The sequence below is a fragment of the Nycticebus coucang genome, chromosome 18 (assembly GCF_027406575.1).
Source record: "Nycticebus coucang isolate mNycCou1 chromosome 18, mNycCou1.pri, whole genome shotgun sequence".
NCBI classification, from domain to species: Eukaryota; Metazoa; Chordata; class Mammalia; order Primates; family Lorisidae; genus Nycticebus; species Nycticebus coucang.
Genome location: NC_069797.1, coordinates 79,885,066 through 79,908,747, shown reverse-complemented (window position 1 = coordinate 79,908,747; position 23,682 = coordinate 79,885,066). Strand labels below are relative to the sequence as shown.

General features: G+C 52.4%; 2 protein-coding genes across 3 annotated transcripts; one reads left to right on the top strand and one right to left on the bottom strand.

Moving 5' to 3' along the window:
- The first annotated feature begins 1,176 nt into the window (after positions 1 to 1,176).
- On the top strand, positions 1,177 to 8,745 carry LOC128571279 (cytochrome b-245 chaperone 1). Of its 2 annotated transcripts, none has more exons than XM_053571026.1 (7): positions 1,177 to 1,396; positions 2,428 to 2,553; positions 3,889 to 3,930; positions 4,583 to 4,656; positions 5,526 to 5,622; positions 6,749 to 6,893; positions 7,104 to 8,745. In XM_053571026.1, the coding sequence occupies exons 2-7, from the start codon at positions 2,469 to 2,471 to the stop codon at positions 7,222 to 7,224; spliced, it is 564 nt and encodes a 187-aa protein (XP_053427001.1). In that variant the 5' UTR covers positions 1,177 to 1,396; positions 2,428 to 2,468; the 3' UTR covers positions 7,225 to 8,745. The 2 variants fall into 2 exon arrangements, with proteins under 2 accessions (XP_053427001.1, XP_053427000.1); XM_053571025.1 differs by having other exon boundaries at positions 1,181 to 1,569.
- Positions 8,673 to 23,548, bottom strand: HEXD (hexosaminidase D). The gene is made up of 13 exons (XM_053571018.1): positions 23,433 to 23,548; positions 22,694 to 22,833; positions 19,533 to 19,642; positions 16,738 to 16,825; positions 14,031 to 14,195; positions 12,870 to 13,053; positions 12,092 to 12,163; positions 11,513 to 11,708; positions 10,783 to 10,865; positions 9,956 to 10,034; positions 9,783 to 9,884; positions 9,552 to 9,641; positions 8,673 to 9,061 (listed from the first exon to the last, which is right to left on the bottom strand). The coding sequence occupies exons 2-13, from the start codon at positions 22,775 to 22,777 to the stop codon at positions 8,854 to 8,856; spliced, it is 1,461 nt and encodes a 486-aa protein (XP_053426993.1). The 5' UTR covers positions 22,778 to 22,833; positions 23,433 to 23,548; the 3' UTR covers positions 8,673 to 8,853.
- Between the last annotated feature and the right edge of the window lie 134 nt (positions 23,549 to 23,682).

Here is a 23,682-nt window from a genome sequence, read left to right as displayed (position 1 = left end):
TCCAGTAAGCAACTCTCAGAGAGCATCTCCCTTCAACTTTCAGCGTGAGTGAGAGGATAATTTAAGTGGTCATTTGTTGTTTTTGAGACAGTCAAGCTATCACCCTGGGTAGAGTGCTGTAGCATCACAGCTCACAGCAACCTCAAACTCTTGGGCTAAAGAGATTCTCTTGCCTCAGCCTCCCAAGTAGCTGGGACCACAGGTGAGGAGGAACTGGGCAGCGCCTGTGGCTCAGAGGGAAGGACGCCGGCCCCATATACTGAGGGTGGTGGTTTCAAACCCAGCGCTGGCCAAACTGCACCAAGAAAAAAAAAAAATAGGGCGGCGCCTGTGGCTCAAGGAGTAGGGCACTGGTCCCATATGCCGGAGGTGGCGGGTTCAAGCCCAGCCCCGGCCAAAAACCACAAAAAAAAAAAAATAGCGGGGCCTTGTGGTAGGCACCTGTGTTCCCAGCTACCCGGGAGGCTGAGGCAGGAGGATCGCTTAAGCCCGGGAGTTGGAGGTTGCTGTGAGCTGTGACATTACAGCGCTCTACCGAGGGCCACAAAGTTAGACTGTCTCTAAAAAAAAAAGACAGAGAGAGAGATGAGGTCTCGCTCTAGCTCAGCCTGGTCTCAAACTCCTGAGTTCAAACAATCCACCCGCCCGGGCCTCCCAGAGTGGTAGGATTACAGGCGTGAGCCCCTGGGTCCGGCTGTTCCATTTAGAGACAGTCTCAATCTGTCGCCCTGGTAGAGTGCTGTGACGTCGGAGCTCACAGCAACCTCCTGCCTCAGCCTCCTGAGTAGCTGGGACTAGAGACGCCCATCACCATGCCTATTTTCTAAAATAGAAAATAGTTTTTCTATTTTTAGTATACACGGGGTCTCGCTCTTGCTCAGGCTAGTCTATGACTCCTGAGCTCCAAGGATCCACCACCTCCACCTCTCAGAGTGTTGGGACTACAGGAGCGAGCCACTATGCCCAGCCTTAGGTGGTCATTTGTATATACTTTTGTTAATGTTTTGAAAACATAACTACAATATTATCATGCTTGAAAAAATTACCATCACTTAATTGCATCAAATATCCAGTTCAGATTTCCAAAGTTGTCTCATAATTTTTTCAGATTTTATTTTATTATTTTTTGAGACAGAGTCTCACTATGTCGTCCTCGGTAGACATGGTGAGATTCTTCCTCACCATTGCTGTGGTGGCGTCACAGCTCACAGCAACCTCCAACTCAACGGGCGCCGCCTTACTTTTGATTTTGACTTGCGGGTCAGAAGTTCGGTTCTCGGAAGTCCGCCCCGCCCCGCCCCGGAAGTCCGCCTGCGCCCGTCCCTGTCCCGGAAGTCTGCTCTGCCCTCAAGTCTGTGGTTTCGCGTCCCTCAGCCTTGGCTGAGGCTAGTCTTTGGTAGGCGGCGGGGTGGGCTCCGCGCTTCTGTCTTTCCTGTGCGGTTCCCCTCGCCCCTCCGGCCGGCAGCGGTGACCACGCGCGGGGTAGCTGCCGGGAACCAGGCGTCGGGCGGGCCCAGCTGTCGCGTGGCCGCCGGGGGCTCGGTGTCCGCCGGGGCGCAGAGGTGCAAGGTCGGTGTGCGCGTGTGTACTTGCGGGCCTTTGTGTGCATGTGTACGCGTACGTGCATGTGTGCCTTTGTGTACATGCGTGTGTGGACGTGTGTCTTTGTGCATGTCTGTGCATGGAGGGGCAGTGATGTTTCTGGAGTAACTGAGGCCAGGAAGGAGGTGAGTCACCAAGCAATTTCTAGGAATCATTCGCGTGAATCCCACTATTTGGCATGAGGAATTTCATTGCATTCCTCCATGGGGAAGTAGCTAAGAGCTACCCCCGAACTGGGTCCCTGGAGCCATATTCTGCAGGCATGAACACTCTGCAGGGCTGTTGACCTTGGCAGAATTCTTTTGTGGAAGAGCAGCCCTTTGGGGACTCTTGTTTTTGGACCCTCTGCTGGGTTTTCAGCTGGCGGAGGACAGCAGAGATAGAGCCAACTTCCTCAATCTGTGCCTGCATGGGCTGCAGCTATGAACAGACTTTCAGTTCTCTTTCTTGGCGGAGGCCGGCACAGGGAAAAGAGGGGTTCTGGTAGGGTGCCTGCAGCTTGAAAACCACAGGGCCCTAACAGCTCCTTGATTCTTAGTTTCTAGGTATGAGGGCCCATGACCATGAAGCTGACACTTTTCAAGTCTTCGTGGGAGATGTAGCCCCAGTGCAGGCAGTGTAATTGTGGGCAGAAGAGGGTCTTTCTTACTGAGGAAATGAGGCCCTGGGGAATTAAGTGACTTGCCTGACCACAGAGACCAAGTCAGGCAGCCTGACAGTATCTGGGCCTCCAGGCACCCCTGCTAGTGGACCTGCTCCTGGGCCTCTTCTCTGGGCCTGTGGGTGGTGGCTCAGGTATTCAGCTGCCTGTCTGTTCCTTCCCAGACCAGGTCTTCTGCTGAGAGTGGTGTCTGCATATCCCAGGGATGTACATGCAGGTGGAGATGCGCACCAGCTCCTGCCTCCATCTGAAGAGGGCTCCCAGCATCCGGTCCTGGTCCCTGCTGGTTGGTAAGGCTTTCCATGCTTTTCCTTAAAATGGAAGCCTGATGGGCAGGGTGGTGCTGTAGTCCTGACTACTTCGAGGCTGAGGCAGGAGGACTGCTTTGAGCCCAGGAGTTGGAGGTGCAGCGAGCTGAGATGATAACCACAGCACTCCAGCCTGGGCAACAGACCCTGTCTCTAAAAAAATAAAAACAACACCGGAAAGTCTACCTATAAAAATAGATGAAAATGAAAGGAAGTATTTCCTCTTCTGTTCTGTTACCTTGAAATATAGTAATGATTGTATTTTTTTGTATCCTTTTAGATTTTCTGTGTACATGGTTTTATACATAAGGCATATTTGTTTGTCTTTTCGAACATCCTTTCACTAACACTTGGTGTCCTTTTCTGAGTCACTGTTTGACCCATGTGTTGGACCATTGGGATGTTTCCTCTTCTGTCTTCTCCATCCCCTTTCCCTGCCCATCTGGAGGGTCCTGTGCCCTCAGGTCGGTTGCGCTTACATTGCCTGAGCTGGTTGTTGTGCCTCCAGCAGCTGCGTCTCTGTGGCCCATCACTCCCTGACACGCATGTTTTCTCCTGTGTGTGCTTTGTGTGCTGTGTTGAGTCTGCACAGTCTTGTTTTCATTCCTCACTGTGTGGTTCTTGGGCTTTACCACAAGGGACTCCTCTGACTCGCCAGCAGCTCCAGAGCCTCACAAGGTGATGTGTCCAGTGAATACCGTAAATTGTGTGTACTGTGTATGTATGTGCATTTAAGAGATGGTGTCTTGCTGTGTTGCCCAGGCTGGACTTAAATTCCTGGACTCAAGTGATTCTCCCACCTCATCTTTCCTGAGTAGCTATTCTGTTTTTGTACCTGGCTATTCTGTGTTTTTGAACCAGCTGCTTTGCTGTTTCCCTACTTTGAACCTGGGGGACTCTGCACCTATCCCAGCTGTGGGAAGGGGCACAGCTCCCTGGAGCCCAAAAACGGGGGAAGGAGTCCGGGCATGGTGGCTCACGCCTATAGTCCCAGCGCTGTGGGAGGCGCAGGCGGGTGGATGCCTGAGCTCAGAGGTTCGAGACCAGTATGAGCAGCAGTGAGCCAGAGTAAGACCCCGTCTCTACTAACATCAAAAACAGCCAGACGTTGTGGTGGGTGTCTGTAATCCCAGCTACTGGGGAGGCAATGGGAAAGAGCATCGCCAGAGGAAGAAGAAAATGAACAAAAAAAGAAAAGAGTACTTCAAACGAGGAAGAATGAACAAGCAAGCTGAATTTAAAAAAAAAAAAAAGAAATGGGGGAGGATGCTACACTCTGTTGAGCTCAGTAAGAAAGCGCCTGTTTTCTCTTTGTAGGAATTCTGTCAATTGGCCTGGCTGCTGCCTACTACAGTGGAGGTAATCCTCTACACCACAACTTCCTCCTTTTCTATTTGGAAAATAGAAGAAAGAAGAAAAAAAACACCATTTGTGATTGGTCATGGCATGACCATTGGGATGGCTGGCACCTCTGCCTCACGATTACTGCCGGGCAGAGAGCCACCTCCTCTGCTGGGTACAGAGGGGGTGCGTCTGCTGGCTTCATCCACTGTGTGTTCCCATGAGACCCTCCGTCCTCTACTTCCTCTATGCAGGCACCTGGAAGTGCACCTTTCTACTCAGTCTGCATTTCATGTCTTGAAATATTTCTCAAAAGATGCTCCTTAGCTTTGGCCTGGGGTCCTGCTGCAGGATGAGCCATGCTGCCCACCTTTCTGCCTCACAAGCCCCACAGAGACAGGCAGAGCCATGTGTACCCATCTGCCTGCCTCAGGTGGACTCCTAAGGCAGAGCTGGGCAGGCCTGTCCCATGGGGGTTCTGAGGGACCAAGGCAGGGCTGGCAGCACATTTGGCTGCCTGGGGCTTTGTCAGAATGGCAGAGGACCCCCCACTACTCTGTGCCTTCCCTGTCCTCATGACAACATCTGGGGGAGGGCCGTGCTGGGCAGGGCCCCCTCTTGGACACATCGCCCTGTCACTCATGGGCCGGTGCCCTATGTTTGCCTCCAGACAGTCTGGGCTGGAAGCTTTTCTACGTCACAGGCTGCCTGTTCGTGGCTGTACAGAACTTGGAAGACTGGGAGGTAAGGCTGGCGAGGGTGAAGGGAGAAGTAGGCAAGGGGGCTGGTGCAGTGTGGGGCTCGGGGCTCCTGGGCTTCCCCACAGAGGGGATCAAAGCAGGATGAAGTTCCAGCTGGCTTCACGCCTCTTCCCCACTCTGAAATGTTGGTCCTAGCTTCCTTGTTTCTATTGAGTTGAATTTGGTCCCTGGACGCTACTTGTGACCATTCTTGGGCCAAGGTACCTGAAGATGTTTTTCTTTTAGAAGGTTGTGACTTTTCTTTTTCTTTGAGACAGAGCCTTACTCTGTCACCTAGGGTAGAGTGCTGTAGCATCTTAGCTCACAGCAACCTCAGACTTTTGGGGTCCAGCAGTCCTCTTGCCTCAGCCTTCCAAGTAGCTGGGACTATGGGTGCCTACCACCACACCTGGCTAGTTTTTCTATTTTTAGTAGAGACAGGGTCTTGCTTTTAATCAGGCTGGTCTCTTAACTCCAGAGCTCAAGGGATCTACCTACCTCGGCCTCATTTTGACTATTTTTCACCAAAATTCTTCATACCTGGAACTGCTGGGTACAGAGGGGGTGCGTCTGCTGGCTTCATCCACTGTGTGTTCCCATGAGACCCTCCGTCCTCTACTTCCTTCTTGGGGGTCTGGGCCACTGTCCTGCATTGTATCTCGCTGCAGTGGGGTGAGCCCTTGTGGCACTGGCAGGAGTCTCAGGTCATTCTATAGGCCTCGGCCCTGGTAGAGCAGCACATGGGGCTCCAGGGTCTGGGCTCCATCTGGGAGGCCCGTTCTCCAGCATGTACCAGGGTGTGGGGTAACACTCCAGTGAGCAGTGGACCCCCTCCCTCGCGTTTGCATGAGGTCAGTGCTTGTCCGTTCCCAGGAAGCCATCTTCAACAAGAACACTGGGAAAGTCATTCTGAAGACGTTCAGCCTCTACAAGAAGCTGCTGACTTTGTTCAGAGCAGGCCATGACCAAGGTGAGGTGTGGGGAGTTTCAGGGTGAGGGCTAGGTACAGCAGGCACTTGTGGGCAATGGGAGGTCTGGAAATCCCATGGGTCCAAGGTCACCTGCTGGGTGACCCAGGTGGTGTCCTACTGGCACATGCAGGGTCTCAAAAGTGCACCTGGCCTGCCCAGTGGGGTCTAGGCAGACACTGAGTCCTGGAGACTCCCAGGTTTTAGAGGTTTGGCCCGCTGGGAGGGTAGGAGGGACAGGGTCTAGCCCCCAGCCTCAGAGCCACCTGTTTTGGATAGCGTTCTACCTCCCTACTCTTGTCCTTCTTGGGGGGAAGGGGTTGGGCATGGGGCTGGAGCAGGGCCACCTAGTTCTCCCAGATCTCAGGCCTGCTCCTGTCAGCTCTCTAGGGCCTGTGGTGAGAGGCTAGTGGTCAGGAAGCCCCTGCCCAAGTCTCTCTAGGTCCAGCTGTGGTCCAGCAGACTTCCGGAGACACTGCCACCCGGGCATCTGCTCCACCACTTTCTGCTGTGGGTGTGCAGCAGTCATGTGTAGATGCAAAGAGGCCTCTAGGGTGGGCTTTAGGGAGTGGGAGCATCTTGCCAAGGGGCCAGGGTGCCGCCAGCAGTCTAGGCTGGGACAGTTCCTGGGGAGGTCTTGTACATAGACCACGTGCTTCCTGATGGGCTGCTTGTGGGGTCCTCTGCACAGCCAGCCCATTGGCCACCTGCTATCTGAGGAGGTGGTTTCCCTGAGTGGCCACAGGAAATGGCTGGCTGGTCACCAACCTGGGGCCAGGAAGGCGTCTTTTTGCCTTGGGGGGGAAATGAAACACATTTGGGCCATCTAACACTTAGCAGGTCCTTGACACATTTGGGCTCACAGAACCAGCAAGCCTGTGTGTGGTGACCTGCCTTGACCCAGGCCACGGCACGGGGTCCACTGAGCAAGTCCTCCCCTAGATGATCTCACACTGTGGTGAAGGTTGTAGTTGTCCCAAGGCCCAGCCTTGGATGTGAAAAAGTAAATGGTTTTGCCCCTGCTGCAAACATGACTGGTTTCAGCAGAGCCCCCAGTGGCCCCAACACAACTGCCAAGTATCACAAGTAGGTAGGGGGCCAACTGGGGCACTGATTGTGTCCCCGCAGTGGTGGTCCTACTGAGTGACATCAGAGACGTGAACGTGGAGGAGGAGAAGGTCCGCTACTTCGGAAGGGGCTACTCGGTGGTGCTGCGGTTTGCAACAGGGTTCTCCCACCCCCTCACCCAGAGTGCAGTCATGGGCCGCCGCAGGTGAGGCCTCACGGGGTTGTGATCTGGCCTGGGTTGCCACCCTGAGTCTGTGGAGGGTTCAAAGGTAGACCAGGCCTGGCAGTGCCGGGTCTGGTTTGGGAGCCCCAGGGCTGCTGCAGTGGGTGGTCAGGGGTCCTGCTGGCTGCTGTGGGCTGGTGCTGCTGTTTGCGAGGGTGACCTGCTTTCCTTCCTCCTGGTACCCCTCACCAGTGACGTGGAAGCCATCGCCAAGCTCGTCACCAGCTTCCTGGAGCTGCAGCACCTAGAGAGCCCTGCAGAGCCATCCCAGAGCAGCAACAGTGAGGCCGGTGGTCCTGGGAACCAGAGCTGATGACACCTCCAGCCAAGTCTATCTTCTGCCCCTCAAGCTGTGGTTTCTGCTCTTTCTGCTATACCACAGTCTGGAGTTTCACCGAGGGTCAGGAAGGGCTGGGTAGGGTGTCTGTCAGACGATGCAAGAGGCAGGTGCCGTGTCCAGGGGAAGGCATGGCCATGGCTTACAAAATCAGTGCCCCTGGAAGAGACAGTAGCTCAGCTAGGGCAGTTCAGGATGTGAGGGTTACAGGTGATATGCCCTGTTCTGGACAGACCCACCTGCAGCCTGTGAAACAAAAAGGACACCGATCTTTCTGTGATCTGGGGCCTAGACCTGGCCTTCCCAAAGCCAGAGGCTTTGTCAGCCCTGGGTTTCTGCAGGAATTCAGCCCACTAGTCACAGGGATCCTTTTTTTTTTTTTCAGTTTCTGGCCAGGGCTGGGTCCGAACCTGCCACCTCCAGCATATGGGGCCGGTGCCCTACTCCTCTGAGCCACAGGCGCCACCCGGATCCTTTTTTTTTTTTTTTTTTTTAGAGACTGAGCCTTTATCACCCTTGGTAGAGTGCCATGACATCACAGCTCACAGCAACCTCAACTCCTGGGTTTAGGCAATTCTCTTGCCTCAGCCTCCCCAGTAGCCCAGTAGCTAGGACTACAGGACCTGCCACAATGCCCAGCTATTTTTTTTGTTGTTGTTGCAGTTTGGCTGGGGCCAGGTTTGAACCCACCACCATCGGTATATGGGACTGGCGCCCTGCTCACTGAGCCACAGGCGCCGCCCAGGGATCCTTCTTAGTGCATGTGAGAGGCCAGCTTGGGGACAAACTCATGTGGGTGCTGACAGGATGTATTGTGTCCCCACCATACTGCAGCCTCTGCGAATATCACCCCCATTGTTGACACAGCCCGTGGGACACAGACTGCCTTGGCCAGGCTGTCACTGCAGAAGGGTTCCTCCACTGACCATCCTCAGCCTGGGCAGAAGTTACTAGTTGAGAAGAAATCGATTCTAATATCCTGAAGTGCTTAAAAACCGGGACACCTCTGCAGAAGTGGGGTTCCAGCCCCTCAAACCCTGGGAAGACCTGCAGGAGGGACTGGCTTCCAGCTGTGCCTCTGCGCCTGGGCTCCTCAGCCAGCCCCCTCTTGGCTGCCCCCTGGCAAAGGGCAAGGCAGCACCGGAGTGCTGCAGGAGGGCCTACACTCCTCTGCTCCTCTGCCCAGGGCAGAACCTTCCCTGGCAGGGACTGCCAGGCAGCCAGCCTGCCTGCCTCCAACTGGGTACACAGACACAGAGTTCAGTTTAAAATGCAGTAAGTGGTACTAGGTCTGTTCCTCCCCAGGGGCTGTGAGGAGGAGGGAGCTGCTTGCCTGGTGCCTTCTGTGCCACTCCTGGGTGAGGGCTGGTGTGAAGGCAGGTCCTGACACTGCTGTAAAGCAGGTAATGAAAAGTCTGTCTCACTCTCATTAGAGCGACCTCTGGCCTCCACACTGCTTTTTATTTCTAAAAAATAAAGTTCTACATGCAGATCATAGAGCAGGTCCCACATGCTTTTCCCTTTGATACTTTCTTTTTTCCAATGATTTCTGCACCATGGGGGCTGCTGGATCTTGCACAGATGCCCACCCACGTACCACTCCCCTCAGGGGTTCTGACAGGTGTCCCAGCCGGGGCTGGCAGGTGGGTTAGTGTTAGCAGCCGCCTCGCTGAGGTCCTGCAGCAGCACCTGAAGCCGCTGCATACTCGGGAGCACGTTCTCCTCCAGCCACTCCTCAATAGCGTCTGGGTAGAAGGCCTGGTGCAGGGCAGCCTCTAGTTCCTGCACGAGGGGGCTCCACCGGGCCAGGAGGCTGAGGGGGTATGTCTTTGAGCATGCCTCATGGGCCTTGGGACTGCATCTCCATGTATTCTTCACTTAACCCGATGGGCTAGCACCCCATGCCTCAGTTTCCCCTTATGAAATGGCATCTTGTGCTTAGTAGGGGACAGTATGTCAGTCTTAGCCCACAGCCCCACCTTGGAGGTGGAGGAGGACACAGGGCTCAGCCCAGGTTCTGTGAGTCCAGAGCTGAGCACTGCACCTGTCCAGGCATCTCTTGCCTTAGCAATGGTTCTCAACCTTCCTAATGCTGCTGCAATGTATTTTCATTGTTACAAAAGGGGTTGCGACCCATAGGTTGAGAACTGCTGCCTTAAGGGAAGCATTAGCAAACAATGGTCTTATTCAGTGAGGGAGGGGGTTATCTAAGAATCTGTGGGCCACTCATAGAAAGCTTGTCTTAGCTCAAAGCCCAGTGGGTTGAGGGGGGTGTCACGGTAGTAGGCTGCCTGGGGGGTTACCTAAGAGCCTCAGGCTGGATGTGCTGGACCATGACAGGGTGGATGAGCTTCCGCCTGCGATGGTAGGGGCCAAACCAGCCAGTCACGTACCTGGGCAGATTCACAGATAGGTGTGACCTCAGGCCCAGAGCTGTTAATCTGGTAGACATTCTAAGTCTGCCTTCTAGAAAGTCTGCAGGGGAAGCAGCTGCTCCCCCTGGGCTGGGGATCGTGGGCACACCCACCACTCACCTGTTCCTCTCCAGCAGTGCATCCACAGAGCTGCGCAAATGCAGACTAAAGTGCGTGACAAGGCCGAGGATGTCACTGCCAGGGAAGGAGCCGGCCCCCTCGCTGCAGGAGAGCTGCACTGAGAATCGCTGCCCCTCAAGAGTTGGGGGAGGCTGGGCAGGCTGGGAGCTTACCTTACAGGGCTGGCTATTTCCACACTTGAAACCCCAAGTATGTTCTCCACTCTTGATTTGACATCTTCAGAGAATCCTCCTGAAATCAACCACAGGAAGCGATGGGAGGGGGCCTGGGGGGCTCTGTCAGCACCTCCAAACCCCAAAGAGGCCTGGAGGGCACGTGATCCCTGCCGTTTCTCAGGAAACACGTGAAATATCTTCATTGTTTTGACAGAAATAAGAATGTGCTGCTGGCAGCACCAACACCCAGACAGCAGCTGGCCCCTTCTGCAACTGTACCCATGTCCAGGGCTCCTGCAGGCACCACGTGGACAAACTGCCATGTCGGTGTTCCAGAAAAACACTGCAAAAGGATGAGCCCAGCACAGCTGGGAGAAAGGGCATCCTTACTACAGGAGGGCTGCAGCAGAAACGCTGACACACATCTCTTCAGTGTGGGTAGATGGGTCTGCACCTTTCTGTATATTCTGAACAGTAAAGAACCATGGTATTTTGTATCCTCTTACTTCCTTGCATGACATGGGCCTTTGTAAGCTGCAGTGTCTGCCTCCCTCAGCTGTCCCTTACATTCCTGAGCAAGCTCCTGGCCTCAGCAGCACGGTTCCCTGTGCCAAGCCCTCCCTCCTGCCTCTGCCCGTGTGACTGCATTGGGGACATCTCTTCTCTGGGTCCACTTGCGGGCCTGGGTCTGGAGGTGCTGACGGCAGGTGGTGGCAGAGCTGGGCCTGAGCCCATCCCATGGAGAAGATCACGGTCCAGCCCAAGCGACCGGGCACCAGGTGCAGGCCGTGCCTGCCCTCCAGGTCTCTCTGGGTGGGACATACCGTGGAGGAGCAGCTGCAGACAGGCCGCCAGCGACGGGACCCCCACCGGGAGCAGCTCACACAACACGGAGAAGTGGTCGTGCCTGTCCACAAGGGGGCGGTCAGCTCTGCTGCCAGCGGAGTCCCCTCCCACGGGCCCCCAGGCGTCTCCTCCAAAGGTCCCACAAGGAGGGAGGCGGGGCCCCAGAAGGTGGTCTGGGGAGCGCTGGTCCCAGGCAGGGCTGACAGGGCTTGGCCTGGTCCCAGGGCAGACTCTAGGGTCCCCACTGCTGGGGTAGGCACCTCCCTTGCTGGACCTCAGGTTCTTCAGCGCCCAGGGGAAGCTCAATGATCCCTGATGTCACAGCCCAGAAAGGCACTCAGTACAGTCCTGGTACCCCTCCCCACCCAGAGCAGGAAATTGGGGGCCTCTACATGTTTCCTCAGAGCTGGCTGCTGCCACTGGACATGTATGACAGGCCATGAGCTGTCTCTGCTACAGGTTGGCCCATCAAGGGTTGCTCTGAAGGCACCCACCCGCCTCCCCCACCAACCACCCGACTTTGTCCCCTGCCTGGCCGTCCAGGAGGCAAACAGCCTTACGCGTGGTGCACACAAGGGAAAGGGCCACGTGTTTGTCACCCTGAGCACGGAGTAGCATCCCCTCAGGGGCGTGTGAGGCTTGACCCCGAACAGCTGCTTCCCTCTGGGCTACCTTTGGCCTCCTAGGACGGCCAGCCCAAGAGCTTACCTCTGCCAGCCAGTCAGGATGATGCCCTGCAGCAAGCCTGCTGGTCCGCAGCCTGCCACCTGCAGCCAGCGCTCGTGGTTCCTGAGGTGATGCTCGACTGGGGGCAGGGCCTGGCTGGGCCCCGTGGCACCCTTGTAGGCACTGGCAGCCCACAGCCCCCGGAAGCCACACTCCTGGTACTTGTGCATGAGGACCACTGGGTGAGAGAGCAGGCAGGTGAGTGGCTCCTGCAGAGACCGCAGGCAAATGGCCACCAGGGCCCCAGACATGATCCTAGGCCACATGCCTGTCTAGACCCAAGGACGGGTGGCGGTGGGGTGGGGGACATGACTGCTGGGCTAGACCCTGGTGGGAAAGGGACTTGAGCAGTTTACAAGTGGCCCTACCTCAGCTACTTATCAGGAAAACGCCTTGGACAAGGGGCAGAAGGCTGTCCAGGGGCTGTGGGCTCTTCAGGGTAGGTTGGTGGTGAGGCTGGGGCAGGGCTGACCTGGGCAGTCAGGGTTGCAGGGTCACGGGGTGGGGGGCCCATCCCAGGCAGGAGGCCCTGCTGGCTGTACCCCACAACTTGGCACTGACCCTTGCCATGCACGTCCAGGTCGGCCGCGTAGTCCCAGAGCACTGGCTCCACCAGCTCTGGCACCCCCGATGCTGTGGAAAGAGTGGGCTGTGAGCACAGGGGAGTCGTGTGCAGGCCATGTCCCAGCCCCTTGGAGACACTGCCATTGTTTTAAGGACAGACTCAGCAGTGTGCTAAGTTTCTGGGGACAAATGCCACACCACACACGGCACCTTTTCCAGCCCCCCTGTCCACAATGTTCTGCCCAGCGGGAATGATGGACACCTTTTCCAAGCCCCCCTGTCCACAATGTCCTGCCCAGCAGGAAAGACAGCACTATAGCTCAGGGGGAGACTGTCCTGCCTGCCGGATCTCTGTGGGGGCCATTCACCCAGGTGCACCCAGGACACACAGACAACAGGGTTGACCCTAATTAACCTCAATTTTCCTAAGAAGCCACACATAGCAGCTGCCAGGACAGCACAGCCTCAGGACACATGAGCCTCGTGGACCTATGAGCAGCCTATGAGCAGGCCCTGAGTCCACCCCACCCCGTAGCCCTTGAGCCCCTCTAGGCCTCCCAGCAGGCCTGTGGCTATTTTCCAGCCCACAACTATCATTCCCACTTGACCCTGTGAAGACTCTGGGGGAATAACTCAGGGCTGTGCTTGCACACACACAAGAGCGCAGCTGTGCAGAGTTAGGAGCCATGTTGGGCCCATCTCCCATAGTGTCTGTCTCTGGGTCAGAGGCTTTGGAGCAGCTATGGGACCCCACCCCCACTGCTGTGCAACAGACCTGTGAGCTGGTCCTGGGGCATGTCCCGCAGCATGTCATCCCACACCAGGGGTGTTATACGGGGGTGCCAGGTCCGTACATGGCTGGCCACTGCCCTTATGTGCGACAAACACAGCTTCACTTTGCTGTTCTGCTCCTGCCGTAACCACTGCCTTGAGGCCTCCCCTTCTCCTAGGTAATAGACCTGGAAGGAAGAATGGGCTGAGTTGCCCCTGTAGTGGCTGCCAGCACTGCGGGCCCGGGTGGGTCCAGCGGTTCCCACAGCATCCCAAGTCTTGGGGCAGCTGCGTGTGGGGAGTAGGCTGAGGCAGGAGCAAGGAGCCTCTTCTACGCGGGCTCAACTCCACACAGGGTGGGTGGCCTCTGAGTGTTCATGGCAGCTGTGCTTAGAGTCACATAGGGCAGAAACGAGTGGACACAGCGCAGTCTGTCCGTGCAATGGGATTATTATTAATTATTCTCTTAAAAGGGAATGAAGTTCTGACACAGGCTTCATCACAAATGAATCTTGAAAACATCATGTGAGGGAAAGAAGCCAGACACTCAGGCCACATATCGTAGGATTCCATTTATGCCAAGTGCCCAGAATTGGTGGCTGCCGGGACAGGTCTGGACATGGATTTCTGTCTGGGGTGCCACATGGGCTCTGGGACCACACAGTGGTGATGGCTGCATGATACTGCACAGCTGTGTGGAGTTAGGAACCATGCTGGGTCCATCTCTTACAGTGTTTTGTTGAAATACCAAAAAGTACTGCAGCATATAATTTAAAATGGTCACAATGGTGAGTTTTATGTTATGTGTATTTTGATACAAACACACACAGATTTACTTCCTTCCTCTCCTTATGGAACCTGCCCATAGCTGGTGATGGCTCTAGGCTGTCAGGCAGCACAGCCACCTCTGGCGGTCTCAGCTGACGACCACGGGGGTGTCTTCGGCAGGCTGTGCAGGTTTGCCCCGTGCCAGGCCATCTGTCCTCCTGAAGGAGGCGGCTGGAACAGGCTCCCTGACAGGGGCTGTCTCCTCGGCAAACCCTGTCTTCATTCTTTGGTCCTTGGACTATTTTGTATTTACAAAGAGAAACCATGATTTAAGAGAAGGTGACCTAGTAATCAAGGCAAGAGGACTGTGGCAGGATTTGGGGCCAAGGGCACCCACCTCGTCACACCCGATGTGGAGACGCTGGGTTTCCGGGTGCTGCTCCAGGACCTGGTCGATCATGGCTCCTACCAGGGCCAGAGACTCCGCCTCATGGGGGTTCAGGGTATTGGGGAAGGGCGCCACTTCCCGGAGGTGGGCGAAGGCCAAGTGCTTCAGCACAAACTGTGGAGACACGTGGACTCGAGAGGCCGGGTCGGGAGAGGCTGATAGCAAGCTCCTTCTACCCACCTTGGGCTTCTGCTCAGAATCAGCCAGGGGGCAGCAGGGTGGCTCCCTAGTCTTCAGTGAGGCAGAGCTCTAGGGTGCAAGGGGCACACCTGGGACCTGCTCCCAGCTGGGCCCGACCTTCTGCCTCCACCCAGTGAGAGATGGGGCTGTGCAAAGCCAAGCTGCACCTGCCTCCAGAATTGCAGGCAGAGCTTGCCATTCCAGGCCCTGGTGCCAACGGGCACCTTCCCAGCACAGTAAGGACAGAAAGGGACAGAACAGTCCTTCAGGGCTCTGGAAATCAACCAAAGAATATGGTCAAAGTATTTATTCATGAAAGGCACCGTAACTTCAGGAAAGACACTAGACTTGAAGCTGATAAAAACACAGTGGAGAAAACACTCCATCCACCGTTGGTCAGAAGGTACAGCCCCTATGGTGACCCAGAGGGCAATGCACGCTTCTCCTCACACCTGTGGCTGATCAGGCCACACACTTGGGGACCTGAGAAGGCTAGATATGAGCAGAGGCAGCCACAGGGGCTGGCTATACCCCTCAGAGCCCGTGGCAGGGGCGGAGGCCTGCTCCCAGCTGGGCCCGACCTTCTGCCTCCACCCAGTGAGAGTTTGGGCCGAACCTCTCTCAAATCCGGGGATGACCACAAGCATGAAGGTAAAGGAGTGACCCCAGGAGGCCAGGCTAAAACAAGAGTAAGAGCAAGCAAACTAAGCAGAGGTGTCAGTGGCTGCCCACAGCTGGGGTGACGGCTCCTGCAGATGGAATGCTGGCAACTTGCTAGAGAACACCACAATTACTACTGCCATTTAGGGACGAAAATAAAAATTCAGGGCTTGGAGCCACTCAGTGGGTAGGGTGCCGGCCACATACACAGGGGCTGGCAGGTTTGAACCCGAACTAGGCCTGCTAAACAATGACAACAACAACAAAATAGATAGGAGTTGTGGTGGGTGCCTGTAGGCCCAGCTACTTGGGCCCAGATACTTGGGCCCAGCAAGAGAATCAAGAGTTTGACGTTGCTGTGAGCTGTGATACCACGACACTCTACTGAGGGCCACATAGTGAGACTCTGTCTCAAAAAATAAAATAAAAATTCAGATTTGCTAGAATGTATTATCTGAAGTGTCCAGTTCACATCCAAAAATTATATGTGCAAATAAACTGGAAAGTGGGACCCAGACTCAGGGAAAAACCCAGTCGATGGACATGTCTCTTAGTGGCCCCATGTGGGATTTATCAGTCAAATATTTCAAAGGTAAGTTCCAAGAATTCAAGGAAAGTATCCATTTGGGTGGTGAGCAGCAGATTTGAAATGTCATTAGATTCACTGGTTATGACAATATAGTAACAAAAATTATTCAATCTGAATAACAGAAAAAAGAAGAAAAGGGAACAGAGGCCTGTGAGATGTCACACAAAAGGGGACCCAGACGGAGAATAGAGAGGAGGGAGCAGAGAAAACACCTGCAGAAACAGCCACACCATCACACAGTGGTGAAAAACAATCTACAGTTCTACAATCAACAAATCCCAAGTAGGATAAAAGCAAAGAGAGCCACGTCTAGACGCATCATAATCGAACTGCTAAAAGGCAAATGTAAAGAGAAAATATTGAAAGCACCAAGAAAAAAAAAAGACAACATGTTCAGGGAAATAACTAATGGCTGACAACATCGTGTCATGACTGAAAACAAACTGATTTACAGATTTAACCCAATTCTGATCGAAATCCCAGCAAGGTTTTACAGATAAATGGACAGAGCAAATCTAAAATACACACAGAAAGGCAAAGGAACTAGACTAGTCCAACCACCCTTGGGGGAGAAGAATAAAGTCTGAGGCATCACACTTCCTAACTTCAGAACTGATGAGGAAGCTACGGATAAAGTGGGTTAGCAGAGGGAAGACACAAGTATCTAACAGGACAGAGTCTAGAAATCAATCCTCGAGATACGGTACAAAGGTAGAAAGATAATTCCATGAACAAAGCAGTCTTTCAACAAATGGTGCTGGAACAGTTAGTCATTTCAAGAAGCTACATACAAGAAGCCCAGACCCTGGGCAGCACGCCAGGCCAAGCCACCTTCTCTGCTCAGCACAGGTAGGAAGATGAGCGGGGCAGGGCTATTGATAAATCTCCTCTGGGCACTGGTCAGAGAAGTAAGTGGAACCTGCGAGCCACTCAATGTTGCTTTTAATTTGCTTGATGCAGACATGAAAAAGACTTTTGAAGATCACTTAAGGGCCTGGGAAACTATTTTCAATATTAAGGTAAAAAAATGCAAACAGAAAATACAAAGCATAGTGTGGTCTTTTACCTCATGCAACAATATTTTTATGAATATAAATTAAAAAGGAAAATCCACTTGGCTCCCAGGGCCCCCCCTTCCAGCCTCAGGTAGAGGCTGCCCTAACCCACACCAGCCTGGGGGTCCCAGACCCCACCCGAGCACCAGTAACTTCCATTCCTGCCACTCACCTCCATGTGTCCAAATGTCTGAACCAAGGGAACCACCTCCAGCTCATTCATCCTAGCCAGCTGCAGAATCTCTTTGATTTCAGAGGGGCTAGAGAGAGCATCAATCCAGGGTGGTCAGCCAGCTACAGTACTCTTCCCCAGCCCTTCCTGGTCAGACCCTGCAGGACTGTCCTGAAACCATGAGGCTGCTAACTCTGCAAAGCTTTACAGATATCCTCAAGGTTGCAGGGAAGGCCCCTATTCTGGAATTTGGAGGAAAGATGCTCTATTATACCCTCAGCAAGAGTTTGCATTTCATCAGTTGTTCTTAACCAAACTGCACAGGAGGATGACATCACCTGCATTTTACAAGACACCAGGCTACTGGACTCCCACTCCCACAGGAGCAGCTGACCAGCCCGAGGACAAATGCACCTGACACCTGTTTTTGTAGAGCCCTCAACCTAGGAATGGGTCCCTTCAGGCCAATGTTCCACTGCCAGAGGGTCACATCCTGGGAAGGGCTGACCTTTTCATTTTCTTTTTTTTTTTTGTGGAGACAGAGTCTCACTTTACTGCCCTCAGTAGAGTGCCGTGGCCTCACACAGCTCACAGCAACCTCCAACTCCTGGGCTTAAGCGATTCTCTTGCCTCAGCCTCCCAAGTAGCTGGGACTACAGGCGCCCGCCACAACACCCGGCTATTTTTTGGTTTTGCAGTTTGGCAGGGGCCGGGTTTGAACCCGCCACCCTCGGTATATGGGGCCGGCGCCTTACCGACTGAGCCACAGGCGCCGCCCGACCTTTTCATTTTCACAAGTTACATCGTGAGTTTATGAATTTATCTAAAAAGGAAAGCTGTTTCTCATTTTTACATGTGTTTGAAACATCTCTTAGGTTATTCAGTTATATAAATTTTTTAATTAGAAGAAGTTAAAACAACCATGCAGTGCCATCTCAGTCACCAAATTGGGGTGTAGCTCCCACCACCCTCCAGGAGAGTTCAGAGAGGCTTTTTTGTTTGTTTCTTTTGAGACAGAGTTTCACTATGTCGCCCTTGTCACAGCTCACAGCAACCTCCAACTCTTGGGCTTAAGCGATTCTCTTGCCCCAGCCTCCCAAGTAGCTGGGACTACAGGCACCCGCCACAACGCCCAGCTATTTTTTTGGTTGTACAGGCCCAGGCCAGGTTTGAACCCGCCAGCTTCGGTGTATGTGGCTGGCACCCTAGCCGATGAGCTATAGGCGCTGAGCCTCAGAGAGGCTTTTAAAGGAATGATAACGTTCTGTGTTCATGAGGATGAGAAAAAGCAAACCTCCTGCTGGTGGACGTAAGTGGCCAGTGTTCTGGAAGGCATATCTAATCAGTTATATAAATTTGTCTGTACTACAAATATACCCTCTAAATATATTTATTTCAAGCTTCAAAGGAACCCTGATACTTTTTCACACTGAAAGACAAACAAAACATATTCATTTTGTAGGAAAAAAATAGGAATGAAGAAGATGAAAACCCCTGGAAATCTCACCACAGGTGAATGCCCAATCTTCGCTCTCCCACTGCGGGGAAGGCACAGACACTTTGGAACTTGGACACACAAGGCCTAACACCTTCCAGAACACTGGCCACTTACATCCACCAGCAGGAGGTTTGCTTTTTCTCATCCTCATGAACACAGAACATTATAGTTTCTTTAAAAGCCTTTCTGGGCGGCGCCTGTGGCTCAGCGGATGGGGCGCCGGCCCCATATGCTGAGGGTGGCGGGTTCAAACCCAGCCCTGGCCAAACTGCAACAACAACAACAAAAAATAGCCGGGTGTTGTGGCGGGCGCCTGTAGTCCCAGCTGCTCGGGAGGCTGAGACAAGAGAATCGCGTAAGCCCAGGAGTTGGAGGTTGCTGTGAGCTGTGCGACGCCACGGCACTCTACCGAGGGCGATAAGGTGAGACTCTGTCTCTACCAAAAAAAAAAAAAAAAAGCCTTTCTGAACTGTCCCGGAGGGTGGTAAGGGTGGTAGGTAGCTGGTAGCAGTGCCACATTGCTTTTTATTTTTTTGAGACAGAGTCTCAAGCTGTCACCCTGGGTAGAGTGCCATGGTGTCATAGCTCACAGCAACTCAAGAGATCCTTCTGCCTCAGTTTATCTATTTTTAGTAGAGATGAGGGTCTCGCTTTTGCTCAAGCTGGTCTTGAACTCCTGAGCTCAAGCAATCCACCCACTATGGCCTCCCGGAGTGCTAGGATTATAGGTATGAGCCATCATGCCTGGCCGCCACATTGTTTTAACTTCTTCGATTATTGTGATGTTCAACATTTTCTCATATGCTTATTGGCCATTTTTATTTCTTCCTTTGGGAACTGCCAGTTAACGTCCTTTGCCCACGTGTCTTTTGGGATATTTGTGTTGATTTACAGAGATCTGTAATTTTAAAGCGGAGCAGGGCTCAGTGCCCGTAGCATAGTGGTTACGGTGCCGGCCACATGCATTAAGGCTGGTGGGTTAGAACCTGGCCCGAGCCAGCTAAAGCTGAGTAGGTGCCTCTCATCTCCACAGCTGACTTCATTGATTTCAATCCTTTCCCCTTCAAACCGAGACCCAGCTGTGGTCTTACTGAACAGCCACCTCCCCTTCTGGTGACCTTCACCAAGGTAGAAATCAAAGCTCTCCAACCTCCTTTTTTGAAGTTTCTAAATTCTCTTCAGTGAGTGTGTTTTTTTACAACCATGTTTTAATTTTATAGTTAAGATACACTTAAAAACACAGAAAAGGAATGCATGCCCCACACTTACATTCCTGGCAGCCCCTCCCTGGAGTTACCTGTAGGCATGCTTGGCTCGCAGCAGCCTCAGGGGGCCCTCATAGGGAAACATGTCTTCATACTCCACGAGGAGGCCGTTAGCACCTAGTGCACGGAACAGAGGAAAGACCTAGGGGAAACAGGGATATTAAGAAGAAGTGATCCCTTCAGACACACACTGACACAGCAGAAGAGTCACTTTCCTTTTAGCCTGTGGAGACTGACACTCATATTTCCCTGGAAACTTTAAACCTGGAAAAAGTGTACTTTATGTAACACCAAACCAAATTCTCTAATGCAATGACACACCTGCTTTGTCCAGGAGAGGTAACAGGCTGCACAGCAGAGCTGGTCCTAACAGCCAGTTTGTCTGTGGCTTAGGTGCAGGGTGTCCCCACAAAGCCCACTCCTCAGCCAGGACACAGTGACATGAGGCAGCTAGACTAGTGGATGCTCGCAGGCACAAAACCCAGGAAGGAAGAACAGGGCTCAGAAGGGCCAGCGGCACCGAAGAGGGGCAGCCCTGGCTTGCCTGTTTCCGGACTGTGCCAATCTCCAAATACAGGTTGTTCATGTTTCCTAAGATTTGTAACATTTTTTTGTTGAGGTCATTGTCACAGTTTTCCTTTCCCCACAAACAGAAAAGTTCTGGAGCTGAATTGAAGGTTGGTGTCAGTCTGGGATTAAAAATTAGCTGTAGATTTTTTTTTTTTTTTTTTTGAGACAGACTCTCATTGTCACCCTTGGTAGAGTGCCGTGGCATCACAGCTCACAGCAAGCTCAGACTCTCGGGCTTAAGCTATTCTCTTGTCTCAGCCTCCCAAGTAGCTGGGACTATAGGCACCTGCCACAATGCCTGGCTGTTTTTTGTTGCAGTTGTCATTGTTGTTTTAGTAGGCCTGGGCCAGGTTCAAACCCACCAGCCCTGGTGTATGTGGCTGGTGCCCTAACCCCTAAGCTACAGGCGCCACCCTAGCTGTAGATTTTTCATGAAATGGGCAATCAATAATTGACTGCAAATCATAAAAAGAGACAGAGAGAGATGGGAAGACCTGATCTAACCCAGGTTGGTCACATCTGGATAAACGACGTAATGACGACAGCATTTACCTGTTTCCTCTGTGTTTTTGCCTCAGTTGGCCTGACCACTTTGCAGGTCACCGCACAGCGGCTCCCATGACTTGTGAGCTGAGTCTCTTTGCCTACATTCTGTCACTCTCAGTTTGCCAGGATGCTTTTTCATCTCTTCATGTTTGATTTTTTTCTTTTCTGTCATTTATTTCCAAATACTGTACCTTTCATGATGTGTGTTCACATTTGTCCTTCTCCTAATTTAGTATTCACTTTTAAACAAAATTGTTCTTTGTAATTCATTCCTGAGCTCCCTAGGCTCAGGAATGTCATATCCTCTTTTTGTCTTGTTACCGTATTTCTGGGCTTCTCTATTTCTGATCAGTAGTGCTTTCTCAGAGCTTCTGTTATTTTCTATCTTCTGTTTCATGTTGCCATGTTTGGTCCCGTGCCGCCAGCTTGGTGGTGCAGGGCCAGCCAGGCCACTGTCTTCTTTTCTCTCATGGGTCTTATGTGCCATTCAATGACACTCCTTTTCTGCTGCTCACCGTTTTTTTGTTTTTTGTTTTTTTTTCCTGTAGTGACAGAGTCTCACTTTATTGCCCTCGGTAGAGTGTCATGGCGTCACAGCTCACAGCAACCTCCAGTTCCTGGGCTTAGGCGATTCTCTTGCCTCAGCCTCCCAAGTAGCTGGGACTACAGGTGCCCGCCACAACGCCCGGCTACTTTTTTTTTTTTCCTGGCAGTTCGGCTGGGGCTGGGTTTGAACCCACTACCCTCGGTATATGGGGCCGGCGCCCCACTCACTGAGCCACAGGCGCTGCCCTCTGCTGCTCACCTTTAAGAACAGGTTCTTGTGTTCAGGATGGAGATGGGCCAGCCTGTCCTCTACTCTTGCCATAAAGAATTAGAAATTGCAGGCTCTGTGCAGCTACTTTTGTGTTTTGGACTTTTCTGAGCTCTCCCTTCTCTGGCCCCTTTCTCTCAGTATCTGAACATTCTCTCTTTTTCATCTTTAGTGTTCTTTCCGAGTTCAATGTGGATTCTTTTCCTAACATTTTGTCCTTGGTGTGAGGCTCTGTCCTTCTGGGAGGAAGTTCCTTTAAGTATTTCTGAGAGCCCAGCAGCCTTGGGACTTCCCTATATGATCTCTTGAATCTTTTTGCACTCATTTCAAACTGGAAAAGCGTTCCATGTTTTATTGCTATGGGAGACTTTACTTCTGGGACTATTTTCTGGGTGCTATGGTCACAGCACTGTTGGAACTCCCCTCTTTCCTCTACCACCTCTTGCTTTGCTAACCCCTCATGGGTGTTACACTGGCTATGGTTTGGCCTCACCTACTTATATTTAGGAGTCCATAGAGGTAACTATGACACCCAGTTTTCGAAGAGTGTTTTAGTTTACTAGGGGAGCTGTAATAAATGACCACAAACAGTAACAACGGAAACATTTTCTTTCACAGTTCTTGAGGCCAGAAGCCCAAACCCAAGCAATGGCAGCCTCTCTTTGAAGACTCCAAAGCAAGATCCTTCTTGGCTTGAGAATGCCTCCCTCCAATCTCTGCCCCCATCAGTATGTGGGTGTCTACATACTGTCCTCCCTCTATGTAGCCTGTCTAAACTCCCCCTCCTTATGAGGCACCATTCGCTGGACTGGGCTCACTTTACTTCAGTATGACTTCACCTAATCTTTTTTTTTCTTTTTTGCTGGGGCTGGGTTTGAACCCGCCACCTCTGGCATATGGGGCTGGCGCCCTACTCCTTTGAGCCACAGGCACCGCGCGACTTCACCTAATCTTGATCACATCTGCAAAGACTCTATTTCCAAATAAGGTCACATTCATAGGTACCAGGAGTTAAGGTTTGAATGCATCTTTTGGGGGGGGGACACAATCCAACCCACAACAAAGAAGGTGTTTGTCTCTTTTTTCCTTTTGCTATCCCTGTTGCTCTGATTCAAAACCAAAACGGTTGCCACCATCATGTCCCCAACTAGTACCTCATGGTTGTGTTCTAAGCAGAACCTTTTCCCCAGGATACTGCTCAGAACTTTAAAGACCAAACCCAGGACAAAAAGTGATTCTCTAGAGGTAAAAGAGAGTCCTCACCTTTGAGAGGTACGAGACCTTCGGTGGTGCTCCTTTAAGGTCCAGATGAACCAGTCTTATCGCAAATGGTGTGGAATCTGACATTTCAATATTTTTTTTGTGAATTTCTACAGCAAAATTACTTGTATAGGTGCTTCTTCCTAATAGAGAAGATCCAAGTCACAAATAGGGGCAGAAGTTTCTCCAGCACTTTCTCTTAAACTTTCAGTTTTCAGTTCCATTTGTATTACAAATAAAAGAAGTATCTGGATGACAATGAAGCAGTTGGGAAAAAGCAAAATTTCTTTTCTATCTATTTTAAAAGCACAAAAGGACAAGATGGAAAAAGGAAAGAAAATCTTTGTATGTTACCCAGTTCAGTAACCCAACCTTCTTGTTTTGTTCAAGGACACATAAATTCCTGACCTTAAGGAATGCATAATACAGCAGAGGAAAAGCAGATGCACACAGAAACCATCCGTTTTGATTAAAAAATCATATACAATTTTTACTAACAATCTCAATGCCAAGATTCTCAAGACAGATACCCCATTACTATCTGCAGGATGGACAGGATTTGTGAAAAAGCTTTGAGAAAGTGTGATGGTTTCAAACCTTAACTGTTTGGAAGTCTTCAAACCAAATCTATTTTGCAGGGAACAGATTTCAAAGAAAAGTTTTGCGGCTAACACGTCTGCTCCAGCGTAGATAAGCCCAGGTCACCCCACGCACCGGGGCAGGACCAGCGGGGAGGCCTCACCTGCGCGGATGAGGCAAAGGGGCTCTGCGGCGGGCCACACGTCAGTGGGTCCAGGCGCTGCACTTGGGACTCCAGGGAAGCGACGGGTGTGGGTCCGACAGGGCACATGTGGCAGGTGCAGGGCAGCAGGTACGGGTCAAGGCAGGTGCAGCAGGTGGTGGGCACGGTAGGTGAGCCTGCAGGTCTGAAAGGTGCGGGTGTGACAGGTGAGGGCGCAAAAAGGGCGTGTGCGGGTCTGACAGGTATGGGG